Source organism: Lutzomyia longipalpis, chromosome 1 (genome assembly GCF_024334085.1).
Source record: "Lutzomyia longipalpis isolate SR_M1_2022 chromosome 1, ASM2433408v1".
NCBI lineage: Eukaryota > Metazoa > Arthropoda > Insecta > Diptera > Psychodidae > Lutzomyia > Lutzomyia longipalpis.
The window spans coordinates 18,458,131-18,477,346 of NC_074707.1; the positions used below are offsets into that span (position 1 = coordinate 18,458,131).

Here is a 19,216-nt window from a genome sequence, read left to right on the forward strand (position 1 = left end):
AAAACTCCCATAATTATTCGATTTCAAATGTCTCATTGGGCAGATCTTCATTTTTCACCCATCAAATAAATTATCTTATATTCAATTCATCATGCTCTTACGGTGGTCAATAGTTGGGGGAAAATTCAAGGAAATTAATTTAATTAAAATTTTCTCTTTTTTTTGCTCCTGTGATGTTTTACAGTCTTTATGTGGAATATTGAGTAGAGAGGTGGAAATATGAAAAAGCAAACATACCAAACAATTTCTCTGCATTAATAAATGCCATCTTCTTGCAGAACTACCTCATTCACCACCAACATTGTGGACGGAGAGGGTGAAGTACGATCCGGGTGATATGTTGAATGCAAATTGTTCTAGTCCCCCATCGAAGCCGCCAGCTAGTATAACATTTCTTGTGAACAATATTCCGGTAAGTTGAGAACTATTTTCCATGTACATACATTCCCAACTATGCTATTTTCTCTCTGAACACAAGTTATGAATACAAGACACGAGCCAATATACATATATACCCAAATACTAGGTACTAAAAACCTTTATAGAGTGATTCTCTTGACCTCAAGACTCTGACGGACAATTTTGATGTTGTATTAAATATTTGAGACGAGGTAAATTGTCGCTTCGCTCCAATTTACCTCACCCCGCTTCGCGGGGATTTGTTGCGCTTCGCGCAAATTTTAGAGAGAAAATAATAGTTTCTAAGTAGATTAGGCTACTCATCAATCCCAAAAGAAAAAAAATTGCAAAGAAAAGAAATCATTTTCATACAACATTTCGGGCGCCAAATTCAAAAATTCGCAAAAAATGCATGACTTTTATATGGGGGCTACCTGAAGGGGGGCTTTGGGGGGAAAATGGATACGGCCACTCGAAACCACCTGATATAAGGAGCCTCTCTACCAAATTTCATCGCGATCGGACAAACGGTGTAGATTTGTATAGCCGAACACGACTGATTACCAACAAACAGACCTTTCTTTATTATATAGATATTGCAGTTAGGGAAGTTATATCGCTTTATTAACTACCAAGATATAAGTTCAAACGAGACATAAAATATCTTATATTTTCCTCAATTTCTTACCTAATAACTCATTAGCTCTATAAATAAGCGATCAAAGGAAGTGAAATTTTATGATTAATTAAGGTGAACCTCTGATATGCAACAAAAATGCTTAAGTAGAAAAAAAAGAGAAAACTTCTTATATAAAAGTTTAAGAAAAAAACGAGTTAAAAGAATAAAGCAATATCAAGATGCTTCAACTTTGTGCTAAAAGAAACTCATAAAACATTATTCTTGACTCTAGAACAACATTAACTAAAAAAGTGTCTGTACAAGAAATTTATAATAAGAATTACCAAAATTAAACTCATTCAAGTACAAATTAAAACTACGTGCATATATTTATCATTTTAGAATTATACACGGAAAGAAAAAAGTTGAGGCGGCGCAAAAATTCAGTACTTGTTACAATAACAAGTTACAATGTTATTGTACCCGCCACTGTCCATTTGCACTAGCCGGAGACTTCAGCTGTGCCAACTAGAAATTCCTGTAGAATCAAATGAGATTTTCTGCTCTTCTCACACATTTGTCACTGTGGCTTTTCGTCGACTGCGCAACCTTGTCTCGTATTTGCTTTATAAATCTTGTGCAGATGCGTGACATGCTACTTCAGTCGACGGCTTTGCCGACTTGTGAAAAGATGAGATATATAATTTTAAAGATATAGATGTCTCTTTTTCTCCAATTATAGCATACAAAAATCTAAACGAATGAGACAAAATGTGTGTGCATATACGCCATTTCCTTCTGACTCATTGGTGACATAGCCAGTTTGTAGTTGAGTTAGAAGCAAACTTCAGCTCTGCCAACAATGTAACAATTCTGACGCCAAACTGTTGGCATAGCAAGAGTTTTCAGCTAGTATTAGTAGTTATTTTTCTCCGTGTAGGTATAGTTGACATAAATTGCACATTTTTATGTTTTTTTTTATTTTCTATACCGCCATGGTTTTTGCAAAAAAAAGGTATATTATTTTTAATTTAAAAAAGCCCCAAATTATATGCTATTTGGGGGTACCTACATATAGGGAAAATATGTATATAAAACAACATAAAATGTTTATGGTTTGAAAAGTGCACATTGCTGCAGTGGTTTTTGTGTACAGTATGGGGTAAAAAAAATTAACTTTAATGGTTAAGCCTTTTTATTTGTCCACCATATATGTAGCTGCTTTAGTGGAGTGAGTGTCCGCAAACGCATTGCCAATTTAATTGCATTAGAGTGCAAATTTACACGTAAAAGGGATGAAAATATAAACTCACAGTCATATGCTTATGTACATGTACATGGATTTATTAATCTACAAGTCTGGATAGTTATTTGCATATCCAGGGCAATAATTACTTTTAATTCTCTCACAGTATCACCATGATACTGATATTTGTCGAAATTACATAAAATGAGAATGGAGGAGGCAGTTGATTAATGCAAAATCGTGATGGTCACTTTTCGTTATTGTGGTGACCATAAATTTCACACACAAATCCATAAGGATGTAGTTGACGACGACATTATCTCTCTTAGAAATTCCTCGGAGGTCCATATTGGGGCGCAGGCGTTGGTTCTTGCTTATACTTGATAAAGTACACTTCAGGTTTACTTGGCTCCGTTGGAGCTGGTGGTGGTACCACAACCTGGGGTTGCGATTCGGGCTTCTTAACAAGCACATAAACGAGTGTTTTATGTTCATCTTGAACTTGTGCCGGTATGAATGGAGCCGTGGGTGTTGGAGGTGTTGGTGCCTTAATGAAAATAACTTTGTAGTGCTTCTTTGGTGTTGGGACCTCAATACGTTGGCTTGGAGTGAATTCTGCGGGTTCTTCCGGTGGAACGTGGATGTAGATATTTTTTGAGACGATCTTCTCAGGCGGAGGTCCATATTCTTGAGCTGGAGGGCCGTACTCCTGAGCCGGAGGCCCGTACTCCTGAGCTGGGGGTCCGTATTCTTGTGCTGGTGGTCCATACTGCTTAGCCGGTGGTTCTGCAGAGGGAGCACCGTAGGTTTGCTGCGGTAGTGCTTGTTGGCGAGACAACTGCGGCGGCGGTGGTGGAAGAAGGAAGCGACCTCTTGGTGGTTCTGGTCGTGCCAGAGCCACTGCCAAAAGTCCCGAGAGCAGTATCTACAAAGACAGGAAAATATATGAAGCAAAAATAAATGAAATAAGATTGTGCCAGAATGAATATTTTCGCAATGTGTTAATTGCTTTCCTCCAGCAAATGGCGTGGAATTGAAATTACTTTTTTGGAACACGACATGACAAAGTAGCAATCCTCTATCAACCCCCCAAACCATGAATCTCAAATCCTCATAGTACTCTCCAGAAGGACAATTTATCACGAAGGAGAGCGCATCAATGCAATTATGGTAATTGGAATGTCAATTTTCTTAATGCCAAAGTTTAAATTTAAATCCGTGGATGCTGAATCTTCGCAAAATGTTGAAATTGTTCACTTAATGAAGTCATTTATTTCCGCCAAACGTGAACAATACTTTTTCCTATCCCTAAGAGATAATTGGAGAATATTTCACAAACATACACTCCCGCATTCTCCACCCCTCAACCCCCCCCCCTAAGGGTTCTTCATAACTTTCCAATTGGAATCTCAAAGTCATCCCCGTGAGTTTAGCACTCTCAAGCACAGAATGGGGCGTGGGATGAAGTGAACGAATTCAAGTTAAATTTTACTATTAATCATTTCGACTTTCGTGTCGCTCGAGAATGGATTTGTGCAATTTTCAGCAAATTCGACATCCACAGTTGCTATAAGGAAATAATGGTGATTCAGTAGGGGGTGGGGGGATGGGGGGGATGGGGTGGATAAGTAGAGATGGACAAGTGAACAAGAGACTTTAGATGGGAAAACTGTGAGGAGAGAGGATTCTCAGGACGACAGCAGGTAACCTACTGCAATCTTACTAAACGAAATCAATCGAAAAGATGTGCTAGAGGGAGGATATGTTTAAATGCGAAGTGTAGCATGGCTCTGAAGGGACGCTTGAGAATGACATCACTTCCAATATTGACAGGGGAATCGTCTTTACAGGAACATTTTTACAATTTTAGAATTCATGGTATTCCAGCCAATGTCGACGTCTAGTTATTCCCTGAAAAGTTGAGCATTAAAAGCAACATTTTTCAATCTTCCTAAATACATAATTCCCTTCCACACACTATGTACATTTAAATTCACTTTTCTATGCAACGAAAATGGAATTTTTGTTTGCGTAAAAAAGAGAAGAATTTCCTTCTTAAATTCCAATCTTACTAATCATCTCAAATGCGTTTGGTGTGGTGTAATTGAAATAAAAGCAAAAGAAAAAAACGAGGAAGGGAAGGATGGAAAAAAAGAAGAAAACTTGAAGGCAGGTGATTTGGAAGGTGAGTTAGGGAAAATCACGTACTTTTTCCCTGGCAATTTCTCACCATAAGACCAAAAAGTACAAATTGGAAATGTGATACTGAGCCTCACAAACATATCATGTTTCATTCCATGGGGAAAGGCGCCATTGAGTGTGGGACGCGCGAAAGGTCCTGAGAGAGGAAATCGAGAGCATGGCAATATAATATTGTACGTGTCAAGTACACTCGAGGCGTGCAAAACTTCCTTTCTCTTTCGGGCATGCCATGAAGAATATCATTCGGTGTGTGTTATTATATAGCATTCACACCATGAGTAAATTGAGTCAACTTAAAGTTTTCAGGAAGACTTTGGGGCTGCATGTTGATTTTTTTGTTGTTGTTTCCGGCACATACGTCTGTGGGGAAATTCCCCCCATGAGATTTTTCTTATGAATTCCCTGTGATTGTCACATCAAATTGATATTCAGTGACATACAGCAAATGGATGGAGATGTTGGTGGAATTTACCTTTTTTATTCCTTATATATGTTCGCAATAAATGGAGGGTGGGTGGAATGGTTTACCCTTTCGTCGAATTCTTCACTTTTCCACATGGCCCACATGGCATGGCGGTTAGAATAAAATATTCATAATCCTTGAATAACAGAACGCCAACACTTTCTCTCAACGCGAGAGCGAAAAAAGAAGGATAAATTGGGCAATAATATTGTGAACAAGAGAGAGAGTGGAAGAGATGGTGAAAAAAAATAGACAAAGCTCCGTGGTATATACGAAATAAAAATGCTAGGATAGCAGATAAAGAGGGAAACTGTTTGTGCGAGAGGAGACATTTACAAGCATTTTCCTGAGAGAGAATGTGGTATGCCAAATACAAACTCAAGGATCCCATACCACGGCTGTTGTTCGCCCCCTTTCCACCCCCCCCCCCATCCACCCAAAAGCCGCCCCTTCTATTATTTTCAACTTAACTCTGACCCCAAAACTGAATGGGGAGCTCTATATATGTGGCATTTTGGGTTTGACCTACCCTCCGCAATACTTTCGGTTCGCCGGAATCCATGCTGTATATACGCAAGCAGAAAGGGACTTTGTTGTAAAAGATTTGGACAAATGGGGGATTAAGACTGTTACAGATTTGTTCTTCTTGAATATTTATGCGTAATTAAATGCGGACAACAATGAAATGTCTCTCAATGGAAAGTTGCCTAGCCGGAGATAATTGACATTCTAATATCTCTTCTGATACATTGCCCACATGGCCATAGCTACTAAAAGGGTATTTACATAATTTTTCCCATATAGCCCCACACACAACCTCCGCAAAACCATACAGATTATGTTTTACTATGTTACCTTCTATTTAGAATAAGAGAAAAGAAATTAGGGTGAAATAAAACAAATTATTCAATTAATGAATTTTAAAGAAAATATGCGCTGATAATTTTTGATACTCCAAAGGAAATATAATTACCCCAGTTTCTCCTGACTATAGCATTTAATTGAAAAGAATTCAACAAAGATTTCCTTCTTTTTTTTCTGGTAAAGTTGATATGATAATTCATTGATGAAAATTGAATAAGAGTTTGCTAGATACGTAGAAATCTCATTTATGTATTTATGTATCACACATATGATGGTAAAGACGAGATGTAGCAAAATCCGATTGAAACGATTATCTCTACACATTTTTTCTCTTTACATGTGGGAGACTTGGCTTTTTTCTCTCGAAAAAAAAATGTACAAAACGCTGGGCGACGCAAATAGACATGAACGTGAAAAGGAAGCAAAATTTCAAATTGGATTTTATCCCTTTTTTGACATCAATACCAAACAGAGTGACTCCCGAACGAATTGAATTCACTTCAGTGACTCGATATGAATTTCGATATATAACGACAATTTCGATTGGGATATTGTCATTTTTTTTCAACATTGGATTCTGTTTAATATGTTTACTGGGTTAAAAAAAATCTTCCGCTCTTTAGGAATGAAACAGTGGGTAAAATTTGATAAAAATTTGTAGTGATTGTATTTCACAGTATCCGACATGAAACGATTGATTTTGCAGAAATTTTTATTGGAACATAACATCCCTTTGGCACACACAACACCCACACATTAAAACATTTTTAAATTCACAAACTCACCATTACTACTTTCATCTTGTTCACAAAATTGCCAGCGATTTTTTACACAGTGACTGTTGCAGTACAATTAAACTGATAGTGACACCCACTCCAATTTATATATGAACACCACTTTTTCACCCATCCCACCCCACCCATCTTCATGTCCAACTGATGCCCAACTGTGCCACAATAGAAATTTTCGGAAGGGGTAATAAATTTTGATTCCATCGATATAGTATGAATGTCGCCTTTCATTAAATTGCTCATCTACACTACAATTGGCATATTAATATGCATTTATGTGTTCATCAATGTAAAAGACTCTTCAGCTTACATTAGATTTGATTCCCTTTGCATAACACTTTGCTACACAAATTGCATTCAAAAGTAGAAGATCATTGCATAGATATATGTTATGAATTATCTATTTATTTCTGTTCTTTTATGTACCCACCCTTATGTAGATACAATACTATGTAGGTATTTTTTGGTCTGCATTCAATGTTTTATTTTGGATGTAAAATAAAACTTCCCGAAAGCTCAAAAAAGCAGCCATTAAAATCACTTTCAGAACTAAATACATAACACTGTTTTAGTTTAATGGATATTGCGGAAAATTCTAGTTTGAAATCACTTTTTTATTCAAAAATGTGTTTTTAACTTTCCTAAATTATTTCTGTAATTTATTTGAAATGAATTAATAAAAAAAAATCAATATAATTAATTAAAATAAAAACTTTAAAGACCAAAAAATATGTAGTTTTAACTGAACTTGTTAAATGAAATACAAAAAACATTATACGCTGGGCATAAAAAGAATTAATTATATTATGTTTCACATAAATTTCTTTTTATTCAAACTTTTCCTTATATACTGTTTTGTACACAGACTTTTTCACAACAGTTTTCACAGATTATCTCCATTAAAATGCTTTGAGCGAAAAAAATCTTAAAGCCATTCCCCCGGTTGAAAATGTTGGTGCAACATTAAAAGCTTCTCTTTATTTTTTCCAAAAAAAAAAGAGTTTTAAAAAATGAGGGAGAGAAAAATCAGAAGATATTAAAAATGTTTATATTTTTCTTATTCAGAAATCCTCTATCTTGTACCTATATTATTTGTTTATTTTAGTTCTCAGTTAATTTTGCTGAAAAAAAATAAACAAACTTCTCTCGCACATATATTTCTTGAGATTATTTTGAATTTTGTTTATTTTCTATTTATTAATTAGGAAAATAGAGGAAAAGTTTATGAAGACAGAAAATCCGAATATTTACATTGGAATTTCCCAAAAGACATTCTGCAACATTGCGAAGAATTACATAAACTCTTCATTTAATCATTTTGTATGCATCTAACGAATTTTCAATTAAGTCTCTGTAGCACACAATTGCTGACGAAAGTCTATGCTATGCAATATTGTGTGTTTAATTGTAATGGCTGAAGTGGGTGAATGTTAGTTAACTTTCACTGTCACTACTTTAAAAACACTAAATTGTTTTTCTTTCAAAGTCTCTTATGTTTAATTTCATTCAACCCAAAAGCTCTATTTGTTTGTTTTTTTCTTTTACAGTCGTGCTCTCGTGGTAGGACCGTCGTCAAAATGACTTCTCCGCGGTAAAACGGCTTCAGAATGAGGAATTTTGCCTTCGCAGTGGGACAATTAGTATCCTACCTATCCAATAGTACTAATTGTCCCACTGCGAAGGCAAAATACTTCATTCTGAAGCCGTTTTACCGCGGAGAAGTCATTTTGACGACGGTCCTACCACGAGAGCACGACTGTACATAAATTTTATCAAAAATCCTTGAATGATTTAAAAGAAATTAATCTCACTTGATAGAGGAAGATAGGATTTTTGGCGCTAGCAATTTTTATTTTTAGTAAAAACATCAGACAAAAAAGAAAGTCTATATTGAGTTGGTGCACAAAGCGTATATCGACGAATATTAATATCTCCTGTGTGTAGTTTATGAATTTGTGGAATTTTCATTTTCAAGTCTCGTCTTTTTTTTTGCTATATCACTCGTCCAACTATTTTTTTGTTCACTTTTCAATCACCCCTAAAAAGAAGCGAGTATGTTATCTAAAAAATTCAAAGAGTCGTGTGTTGATTCATTTCGAGAGGCGATTTTGCTCTATGGCAGAATAGTGATGTCGATTGGGTGTATGTATATGGTGAATGGAACCAAAAAGAGATTTCTCCCGGAGGATGATGGCAAAAAAGTACCATATAAATGATGTATGCAATTCACATGGTGATGCAGAACATTTTCAGACACCCTCTGGAACTCAATTTCATCGATATATAATATGGAAGTATTTTCTTCCTGTTCTCTTTGAAGTGGCGCACACAGCCCTGACTGCTGCTGATGGTGTTGTTCCATGAAATGATTTTATTCCAGCCATCGATGATTTTTTTTTCGGGGCTGTAAAGGAAAGGTTTATACCAGCGAATTCATTAAAATATTCATTCACTTTTAGCCATCCTTTTCCGTTTATATAATGACGATGAAGTTGAGCATTTTACGAGAACCCAATGGAATCTGCGGTGAACCTGCTTTACATGCACATATTCATGCTATTCATGTTACGTGTGTTATACACTAAAAATGGCTAAATTCAAATAGACCCGCACCACATGAAGTCTATCAAGCCACTTTCATACATTGTTCGCACATAATTTTATTTTCTTTCAAACAAAAAAATATCAGACACGTTTTAGTGCAAAAAAGTGTCTGTTAAATAATTTAATTTATTGCTGCATAGGCAACATGTCCTGAATAATGATTTTTTCATTATAGGTAAATTTCTCTTTCAATATCTACCTCTGACAAACAATTTATGAATACCAAGAGGAATATTTTATAACCTCGCGAAATTCACGTTTTTATCAATTGTGTATGATTTTCTGATTAAAAGAAAAATTTTTATTATTTAAATAATAAAATTTCTTATTCACTCATTGTCTTGCAAAAATGATAAGCAATGACGGAAAATTTCTATTTATGTATAACATTGCCTGATATATAGTACGAGAAGATACCTTGTGTAGTTGTACTTTTAATTAAAGTGAAATTTAATCACAATAAGAGAGCAACTGGACTTACTGAATTACAACATCAGTCATCTTCCATGTGAAAGCTCCACATTGGACTGTGATGGGCAAGTGAAATGGCACGTGAAAAAGTTCATCTTCCACGTGTCTGAGTCCACAGTGTTTTTGCAACTGACGATAACGAGGTCAATTATGAAGCTCTGGAAGCTCCTGCAAAAATAACCAGCCGCATGTTCTTCTCCAACCCTCTTAACAATTTGTTAGCTTCCCATATTTCACAGTGAGATAACCACGCAGAGACGACGTAAAGAGTAAATTTTTGTGTATATACATTGTGTGTATACTTTCATTTCCTTATACAGTGGGACCCCAGTACAACGACCACTCGGATGTACTCTTCACACTCATTATTTTCAATGCGCGAGAGTAGCTCAACCAAGTGGTCGTTGTACTGGGGTCCCACTGTAAGATGGAGAATAAGCAATTGAAATTAAGAGGAAGATACCTACCTCATTGAAAACCACTTAACAGACTTAAATACATACTTTATCTTAGTTTAGTGTTCAATTGAAGTGAATTTATTTGGAATATAAATCTTGAGGAAACAATGAAGAAATTGGATTTTCTCCATTCTGATGAGAAAATTCGAAGAAGGAAAAAAAATTTATTGATATAAAGTGGTGCAATTTAATTATCATAAACTATTTCAATGAAATTCAAATATTGCTTGATTTACAGTTAATGTATTACCAAGAAATTAACAAAACAAAAAAGATGGAAAATTAGAAAAGTCTTCTGGAAATAATTTCATTAAATTTTCTTTTTTCTTTTTTTTAATTTTCCTGATAATAATTATTTCACTGTGAATTCAGGCAGGTAAACAGGTAATGGTTAAAAATAAATAAAATAGAAATTTTATGTAGAAAAAGGTTGCTCATTCATTGAGGCTTAATTGTTTTCCACGAGATTTTCCAAGTGAGATGTACAATTGCTTCTACTGGAGAACAATACCATGCCATTATTGCAAACGGATCTAGCATTGGTTTGTCTGAATTCCCGAGAATGAGAAGAATTGTATACTTACTGCAAAGCCACATAATTCTTTCTATAAATTCCATCAAGTCAAGAGAAACAATCTCATCCCTTCTACCCCATGGAGGTGTATGATACAATTGTCAGCAAAATTATTGTTGTTGATGACGATGTGAGAGACAAAGGTAAAAGAAAGAAAAGGTAACAAGTTAGAACAATTCACTTTACAATGCTTAAAATTTTCATGAAAAAATCTTTTTTTCTCTCTTAAATTTCCAAAAAAATTACAATAATACATTCTTTTGCTAATTACTTTTTTTAACGCTGAGACATTTTTAAATGGGTGTATTTTTGGAGTTTAATTAACCCAGCTATTTGCAACAAAGAACTATTTTCTTGTTCTCAATTGCCATTCCACCCACACCACCCCCCGGTATGCAAGTAAGATTTATTTCTTCCGTGAAGAATGCTGTGATGAGTTTTTATTACATTTCATTTTGCTTTAATTAGCTCAGGGAGTTTGAATGGTTACCCTCAGTCATTTAAGCCACACTCGTGCATGATGAACTGAGGTTTGTGCCACTCCTGGGAATTCGTTGATAAAACACCATCCCTTCCATCATAGCATGTGTCCAACACGGGATGAAGGTGTAGGATGGCAAATAAAATTCTTACTTTTGACGCTTGTTTCCACTCGTTAAGCCACTCATTCGTTCAGCATCTCCCATGAACCGAAGATTATGTGCTTTCTTTTTTTTTCTCTCAAGACTTTTCCTCTCGCACTAATTTTACTCCTCATGCTATATACATACTATACACCCAAAGCCAACATAGGAGTTAGTAAAAGTTTCCTGTGAATAGGAAGACAAACTCTTCGGGGAATGAAAGATTACAGTGAAATCAAATTTTATTGGGTAATATTTGATTTTATGTTTTTTCATTGTTGGAAAATTCTTCACCATCTCTTAACGTTCCACGTCGACGTCTTTTTTTTTTCTTTTTTTTTACTCCTCCATTCCGTCGTAATATAACGAAGTCTACAATATCGGATTTATGTGAGAAAGATACGTCGCAAATGTATTGATCTATTATACTATGAAAGTTTGTTCCTTTTAGTAGCATAAAAAAGACGAGAAGAAAAAACATTGTAAATTTTTAATTGAATCAAATCTCAAACAATGTTTCTCTCTCACAGACAATGTTATACATACAGTTCCTATGTATGATGGAAGGTGCATGACGCCAAAGCACCAGGTAGACGAAATTTTGATAGGACACTTAGCCGACCCTTGTTAGATCCCCTTCGAGAGACGTGATTTGCATCCACTATCTATACTTCCACCAAGGGCTAAAATAGAAATAACATTGATGACGTCACGTACTGCATGTAATAGCCAAATCTGTTCGATACATTTAAATAATATTATTACACGCGACAGATTCGGGCCCCTTTCACCTTCTTGTTAGCTTCGGTAGTGGTGTAATACGGATGGGAAATAATGAATTTCCAATCTGTGCAGAAAACTCTTCGGTGGCAATATGTGCTGAAAGTGCGGGGTTTCAAATTGAAAATTTCATCTTGCTCGAGCTTGAAATGGGCCCGGTAGTGAGGGATATGGCACAGAACAAAAGCAAGCGAGGACCATTCTATGGCATTCAAATATGTCGAATAGAAAAAGAAAATTCAAATGAAGAAAAATGAAAAAAAAAGAGACAAAATTCCTGTTTTTTCTGATCTCTCAAATTTTTTTTTATGCTCAAATATATTCCAAATATTTTCCTCAAGAGATTTATCCAATTGCCCTGTACCCTCTCTTTAACCTTTTTTTCTCATTTAGAGATTTTTTTTCATACAATTATGTTTCTATCATACATTGCTCTTGAATGTTCAAAATATAAATTCTTAAAGAGCATCAAAGGTTGGAGAGGCATTTTCCAATTTAGCCCAAAATGAAGTGTAGCATGTAAATTTTCGTGACACAATACATTGAAAACGTTTATAAATGCTTTTCTCCTCATCTCATGCAATTTTGAGGGCTATTGGTGGTTTTATTGGTCCAAAATGACACACTACCAGGGACCCGTGGGAAATGTACAGTAGAACTCCCTGTATAGATTGACATATTCATGCGGTTGTTTAATTTGTGCATGAACATAATTTATGAATTACTTAATTGGAGATGGTCAAATTTACCGATTGGCTTTTAAAATATTATTTGGAAAATTTATAAAATGAATTAATTGCATTTTAATTACCCAAGGGTGGAATATAAAATGCACATTTCCACATACGATTGATTTTATTATGCAGATTTGGCGTTAACCTACTCTCTGGAAAATTCAATATGTAGTCTACCATGCAAAACAAAAAGTTTCTTCCCTCAAGAAAAATCACAGCATTTCATTTCACAAGCCACAATTAATTTGTATTGTTCACTGTATTAAGTGTCCGATTTGCAGAGATGCTTAATTAATTTCCTCATTAACTTTATGAGATAGTTCTACCTCGACTTGTTCTTGCACCTTTCGCCGGGAGTATAAAGGTAGCTTAGTGAATAATGGTGAAAGTTTCGCCGTTGTCGAAATGATATGCAATTAATTTCGTGTTTGGTAGAAATTTTCCATGTGATGTTTTGTTGCGAAGAGAGTTGCTCGACTAATAAGTGGAGCGATTTTGTGGTAAGTCGCGCGCGTCATTTCCAGTCAGTACGATGGGATTGATGAGAAGAAAAGGAGCGCACAATGAAAGTATAGCGAGCACCCAAATAAACAACCGTTAAGCTTATTATCCTTTACATGGGTGGAGATTAAAGGATTTACTATGAATCGTGTACACATTTTCCAACTTTAATCAAGACCACAAACTTTTGCACACCAACAATTCATCCACCCTCATCTCAATCTACCGTTCACGATGCTGATGATACCGAAACCCCCAGTTATATATACATCTAGGGGAGATAAAGGAGAAAAGAACAATGTATTATATATACGAAGGAACACACAAATTTTCCCACACTTTTATCGATTAGTCCTTTTAGTGTGCGTCTCCTGTCCCCAGGATCGATCTGTTGAAGTTCCACTCTACGTTCTTGAATAAATTTCTCTTTTTTTTCCTCATCGCAAAGGGACCCTCGAGGTGAAAAAGAAATATAGATTTCTCAAGGAAGAGCAAATGCCATTTTTCGTTGATGCTTCTTTCTCACTCAATCTCGCAACAGCTTCATAGAGAAAAGATTGTGTAATATCATCAAATTCTTTTAAAATACCTTTGAAAATCTCTGAGAGATTGTCAAGCGTATTACAACAAGTTGCATTTTTTAAAAGCTTAATCGCACAAAGGAACGATCCTTGAAAGCTTTAACATTAGATGGAATTAAGTTTCTTATTTATTTTTAAATTGAATGAGTTAAGTAAGAAATTCTGCATAAGTGTGGATTTCGCAATAAATTGTAAAGATATTAAACAATTTAAAAGAAAAAAAGATTATTAATAAAAAATTAAATAATTTTTGTTCACTCATTTTGAGTTTTCTTATTAAATAAGTTTGAGCATCCCGCCGAGAGTCTTCACCTCAGACTTCTTGTGTATCCATTATCTTTGTTTCTCCAAAAGCCCTATGTTGGGTTGAAATCAAAAAGTGGGATCAGATTAAAATTTTATCGTGGCAAGGGAGAGTCAGGAAAAAAATGCAGAAGGAGGCAGAGCATAAAAAACGTAGGAGGAAAAACAGAATGAGACACAGCGAAAAAAAATGATGATGTTCAGTGCCTTTTGGCACACAAAGTTATATTGACTTGATTATCCGATTACGAAGCGGAGCATTTTATAGTTTTACATAAGAAAGAATAACAAGACTCTCCTTGGGTTACGTGTTTCCTTCGGATTAAAATGGACAAATCTGCTTGGAAATGTGAAGTTGAGAGAGCTCAGGGATATTTTTATAAAATTTGAATTTTAATACAAAAATTGCCGAAATCTCAACAAAATTGTCTTTGGTATTCCTATTCTCTCTCTCTTTTCACTCTTCCATTCAACAAATTCACCGTATGTTCTTTTTAGCTGTGATTCTTTTCTTATATGCAGAAGTAGAGGAGAACAGTGAAATATATTGCTGACTAAAATTTCACATTTTCACCTTATTTCGCTTTTTCCCACACTTCAAGTATCGCATATTTTTAACCCCCTCGTCGAACTATAAAAGCAAGTGAATTTTAATTGAATTCAACATACTATTGCCAAAAGATATTCAGCATAATAAACGGAGATAGAAATATAATTGGATTAATATCGAATTTACAGAACTCACATGGTTTTAATGTTAACCACCTTCACAGGGGTGAGATTCTTATTATTTAGTTTATTAAAATATTTAAGATGTGCAAGGAAAAGCGAAGAAATTGAACTTACATGCACACAGTATAGCTGGATAATCTACCGAAAGATTCACGTGGAAATCATAAGGAAGTATTTCCAAGATCTTATTTTATATTCTATATCTTTGTAAGTTTTTTTTTTGCTCCTTGAAAATCCTCGAAAATGTTCAAAGTATTTTCTAGATTTTCTTCCCCACTTCTTTACAATTTATGCTTGATAAGAAAGCTACTTTGTGCAAAATCGAAGAGAAATATTTCTTATCAATAACCATCATAAAAATTAAAGAGAACACACTGAAATTCAGAAGAGTTTTTCCCCAAGAAAAAATGCATATCCATTTATATTTCTTTTGGCTTATTTTTTTTGGCGAAAACTTTTTCTCAAACCATCTTTCCGTATATTTTATCATCAGCGTCAGTGAGAAAAAATCCATTGAATTTATGCATTTCCTCTCTGCTTTAGGAAAACATTGGGAAAAAGACGCATGTGGAGCATCTAACCCATTTTCCGTTCACATGAGCTATTTGTGCATTTCACAAGTAACCAATATCGATGGAGCAGCTTCATTCAGTCCCATCTCATTCACTACTCCCCTATATATGTACATATATATGCTCCATTTGAAAACCTTCAGTCCATATGGTAGAGCGCATTGTAATTGCAAATCCAATGTAAATTTGTGCAAAGTACATTTTCGTCCTCATTCTCTCTCTCTCAGAAATTGATCTCTGTGGCTGACTAAACGTTAATAAATGACTATGTGAGTACACATGTACTTGCGGTAGAGGGTGAATTTGTTATTGTTGATGGAGAAAAACAGCATCGTGAGAAACAGTAAAGGAATGATTACATTGTGTCAGTGGTTGGAAAATTCCCTATTGTAACAGCACTGCACAAACTATTTTCATTCCATCTACCCATTCGACAGCACTTGGGCTTAACTCTCTAGCTTTTACTATATACATATATAGAAATGTATGATAAAAAGATACATCAATGAAAATCATACCATTGGATACTTCCTCTCTCATCTCTCATGTAATCCTCTCATGTGGACCAATTGAAATGCCATTGAAAACATGTGAAAAGCTCTCGTTGAGTGTTTCTATGGCGATATGGAAATTTCAATTGAAAAATATTCAACTTACAGCATGATCAATATAAACATTACATATTATATAGATATACATATACATCTTAATTTATAAAAGTTATTTGTGGAATTTCATCGTGGGAACTAACGTTTTGGTTCTCTACGTGAAAAACTTAAAACCCTTGACCGTGCTGGTATTAAAATTATTATTAAGTACAAGTTATCAAATAGAAGCTTAACTAAAAAATTCCTTTTTCAATTTGAATATCAATCATTTTCAATTATTCAAAGGTTTTTTACTCGACTTAAAAATTCGACGTTACAATTTTTAAGCTCAACTTTAAGGTAAAATTAAAATGTGCAAGTATTCGGAAAATTACTAGAAAAATTTTTCAGTTTTGAAGTAAAAAGTCTTTTCAAAACTGAAATAAAAATTAAGGTTACAGGAAGACTACCCCTAAATTCTCAAGATTATTACATGGCCTTGTGGCTTGAAAAGGCTGGGGCCGTAAAGCTTTAAAATAAAAAAAAAAAAAAAAGATTATTACATTTGGATTTTCTTTTTATTTATGTACATTAGTCTATGAGTTGATTAGTTCAATTTTAGATCGATATTAAGTTGATTTTTACCACATATCTAGTATACCCATTTATGAAAATCTAGAACACTGTTTACACAGTCCAGGGGTGGCTATAAAATTGAATAAATAACCGAAACATTTCATTTGAATACACCTAAATATATGTATATATATATATATATGTATGTACACACATATTACATAACAATGGTAATAATGTGATTTAATAATTCATTCAGTAAAATTGAATTTATATATAATGAGTCAATGAGGAAAATAAAAGTCAGTTGACAACGATAAAATAATGAATTGAAAATAAATATTTGCCAGTCATTGAAAATCAAAAGATATGGCAAAGCATGTTCCAATCTCTTACATTTCCAATTGTTTGCAATAAACAGCAATCAGAAATGATATTGGTTTGAGCGAGTTGTTTCCATCCTTCCGGAACAGCTTTACCAATGGGTGGAGGAGGCAGAGGGTGTGGGTATCATCCATCAAGATGTATATAAAAATAGAATGTCCAAAGAAATAAGAGCGCTCAGACAATAATTCATTATTCTTCCAACTGATAAAATGCTATGTATGTTTAGTGTGTGGTCAATAAAATTGGTACAGAAATGCGAGAATATTGAATTTCTTGTGAACATTGAGATGAAAAAAAAAAGATGTAAAAGAATTATTGAAATTATATTAAAATCCATATTCATTTATCTCAGATGATTTTCATCCAATTTTCCTCTTTTCATTTAGAGCCAGCTAAAAGTGGCAGTAAATATTGGATTACATAGCCATGGAGGGAGCTTTACGTAAAAAGATGTAATTGGTGGAAGTTGGCAAGGGATCGATTTATAAATTTTCCACTAGAGACTTCTCACAAGAAATATGCATGGTGAGAGGGGGCTTTTAGGGCGTTCTGTGAGAACATGCACCCAGTATAATTGGCTTGTTGTGCACTTCACCAAGTCTGAGCAGTCAGTCCCCCCATGAGAGCCAAAATGTATCTTTCAGGACCTGCGTTGACAACATTTCCTCCCTTCGATGCATTCTGTGAGATTATCCCCATTTAGATGTCTCTGACATACTCGACATACTCGACTTATCCATGGTGATGTGAATAATTAAATTGCCTTCAGGGATATGGATATGATGGCATACAGGCAGAAGCGACCCCAAAACCTTCTCTTCAATCATCACAAACGGAAGTGAGAATAATGCTACACAAATCATAAATGTGTCCGTTTACCCAACACACATGGCTTATTTCATAATCAAATCGATTTTAGTGAGTGACGACCCCATCATATCAATTTCCATTTCTCATCTTCACATTATTCTCCTGCTATAGATCTCACCCATATTGACTAAAGATTGCTATTTATATTCCATAAAGGGACAAATATTTGATTCATTTTCCGTGACTTGTATTAAGTTTCCAATTTTTTCTTGATTTTTTTATGAACATGGTAATATCTAATTATTTAAAACTCTCACTAAAAGAGTTAGAAAGAAGGAAAGTATTTAATAAAATTTTCAAACATGACGATTTTCCCGGATGTGAAGGTGTACCGAAAGTAGCAGAAGCAATTGATATGCAGAATCTCTCTCTTACTGTGCTCCTTGGGAATTTATCGTTATATATTTTTCTCCCCAAGAGTGATTTTCCATCCCACGTGAAAATATTCCCCTACACCCAAAGCTCCACTATTCGTGACAATTTCTCCCAAGTGTAATTAAGTGAGCTTTCACGAGTTGCAAGTTCCCGAAAGCAACTTAATTGAATTATTTATGTTGCTGAACAAATCAGGTATTTGCATGAATGTGAAATGGCGCGGAACAATAGAGAGCTTTTCTTTCTTAATTGCTATTCCAATTGGATTCTTTTGAAAGAATGCCACAGACAATTCCATACGGGAAAAAAAGTTCGAATTGGTTTTAAATGGAAGTATATAAATTGAAAAAAAAAGAATAGAGATACATGTGCCGCAATACTGCTTGTGAAACTTGTGAAGAATGCGCTGAAAGAGAGTCTATTTGCCATCGATTTCATCTCAAAAGTGTGTAATAGAGTGCACCACCTCTGGGCATTTTTCTCATCGGGTCGCAGATGAGAGAATTTTGGGGTAGAAAAAAAGCCCCTCTGTGGTCAAAATTCGTTGGTGTTCTGTTCACTTTTTGGTGCGAGTATGTCACAGTGGCAAAGCAAAATGCTGTTTAGGGTGGCTTATGAACTTTTTCACCATAAATCACTTCTCATTCGCTGAAAGTGGGTGCTTTTGCGCGTGTTTTGTGGCTTTTGGGGGGGGGAGACTCGATAGCTTTCCCTTTTGAACAATTTTGCGTGCATCACTTCCTCTATTTTCATCCACCAAACCTCATATTACATAGCTTTATGTACATCATATTAATTTGACTACGTATAAAGCACTTTTTATGTACATAAGTATAGGTCCCTAATCAAATATTCTGTTTATTTCAAGTTTATTTCCAATATATTGTTCTACACACAAAGTTCT

General features: G+C 34.8%; 2 protein-coding genes across 5 annotated transcripts in view; one reads left to right on the forward strand and one right to left on the reverse strand.

Annotated features, from left to right (window-relative positions):
- Positions 1-19,216, forward strand: part of LOC129795335 (uncharacterized) — an 85,469-nt gene that overhangs the window by 54,222 nt on the left and 12,031 nt on the right. For all 4 annotated transcript variants that reach the window (XM_055836526.1, XM_055836515.1, XM_055836536.1 and 1 more), the window contains one exon: positions 279-412. In XM_055836526.1, the coding sequence (XP_055692501.1) occupies positions 279-412 (134 nt within the window). The remainder of the gene's footprint in view (positions 1-278; positions 413-19,216) is intronic.
- Positions 2,590-6,593, reverse strand: LOC129786790 (uncharacterized). Its single transcript, XM_055822032.1, has 2 exons — positions 6,579-6,593; positions 2,590-3,189 (listed from the first exon to the last, which is right to left on the reverse strand). The coding sequence occupies exons 1-2, from the start codon at positions 6,591-6,593 to the stop codon at positions 2,590-2,592; spliced, it is 615 nt and encodes a 204-aa protein (XP_055678007.1).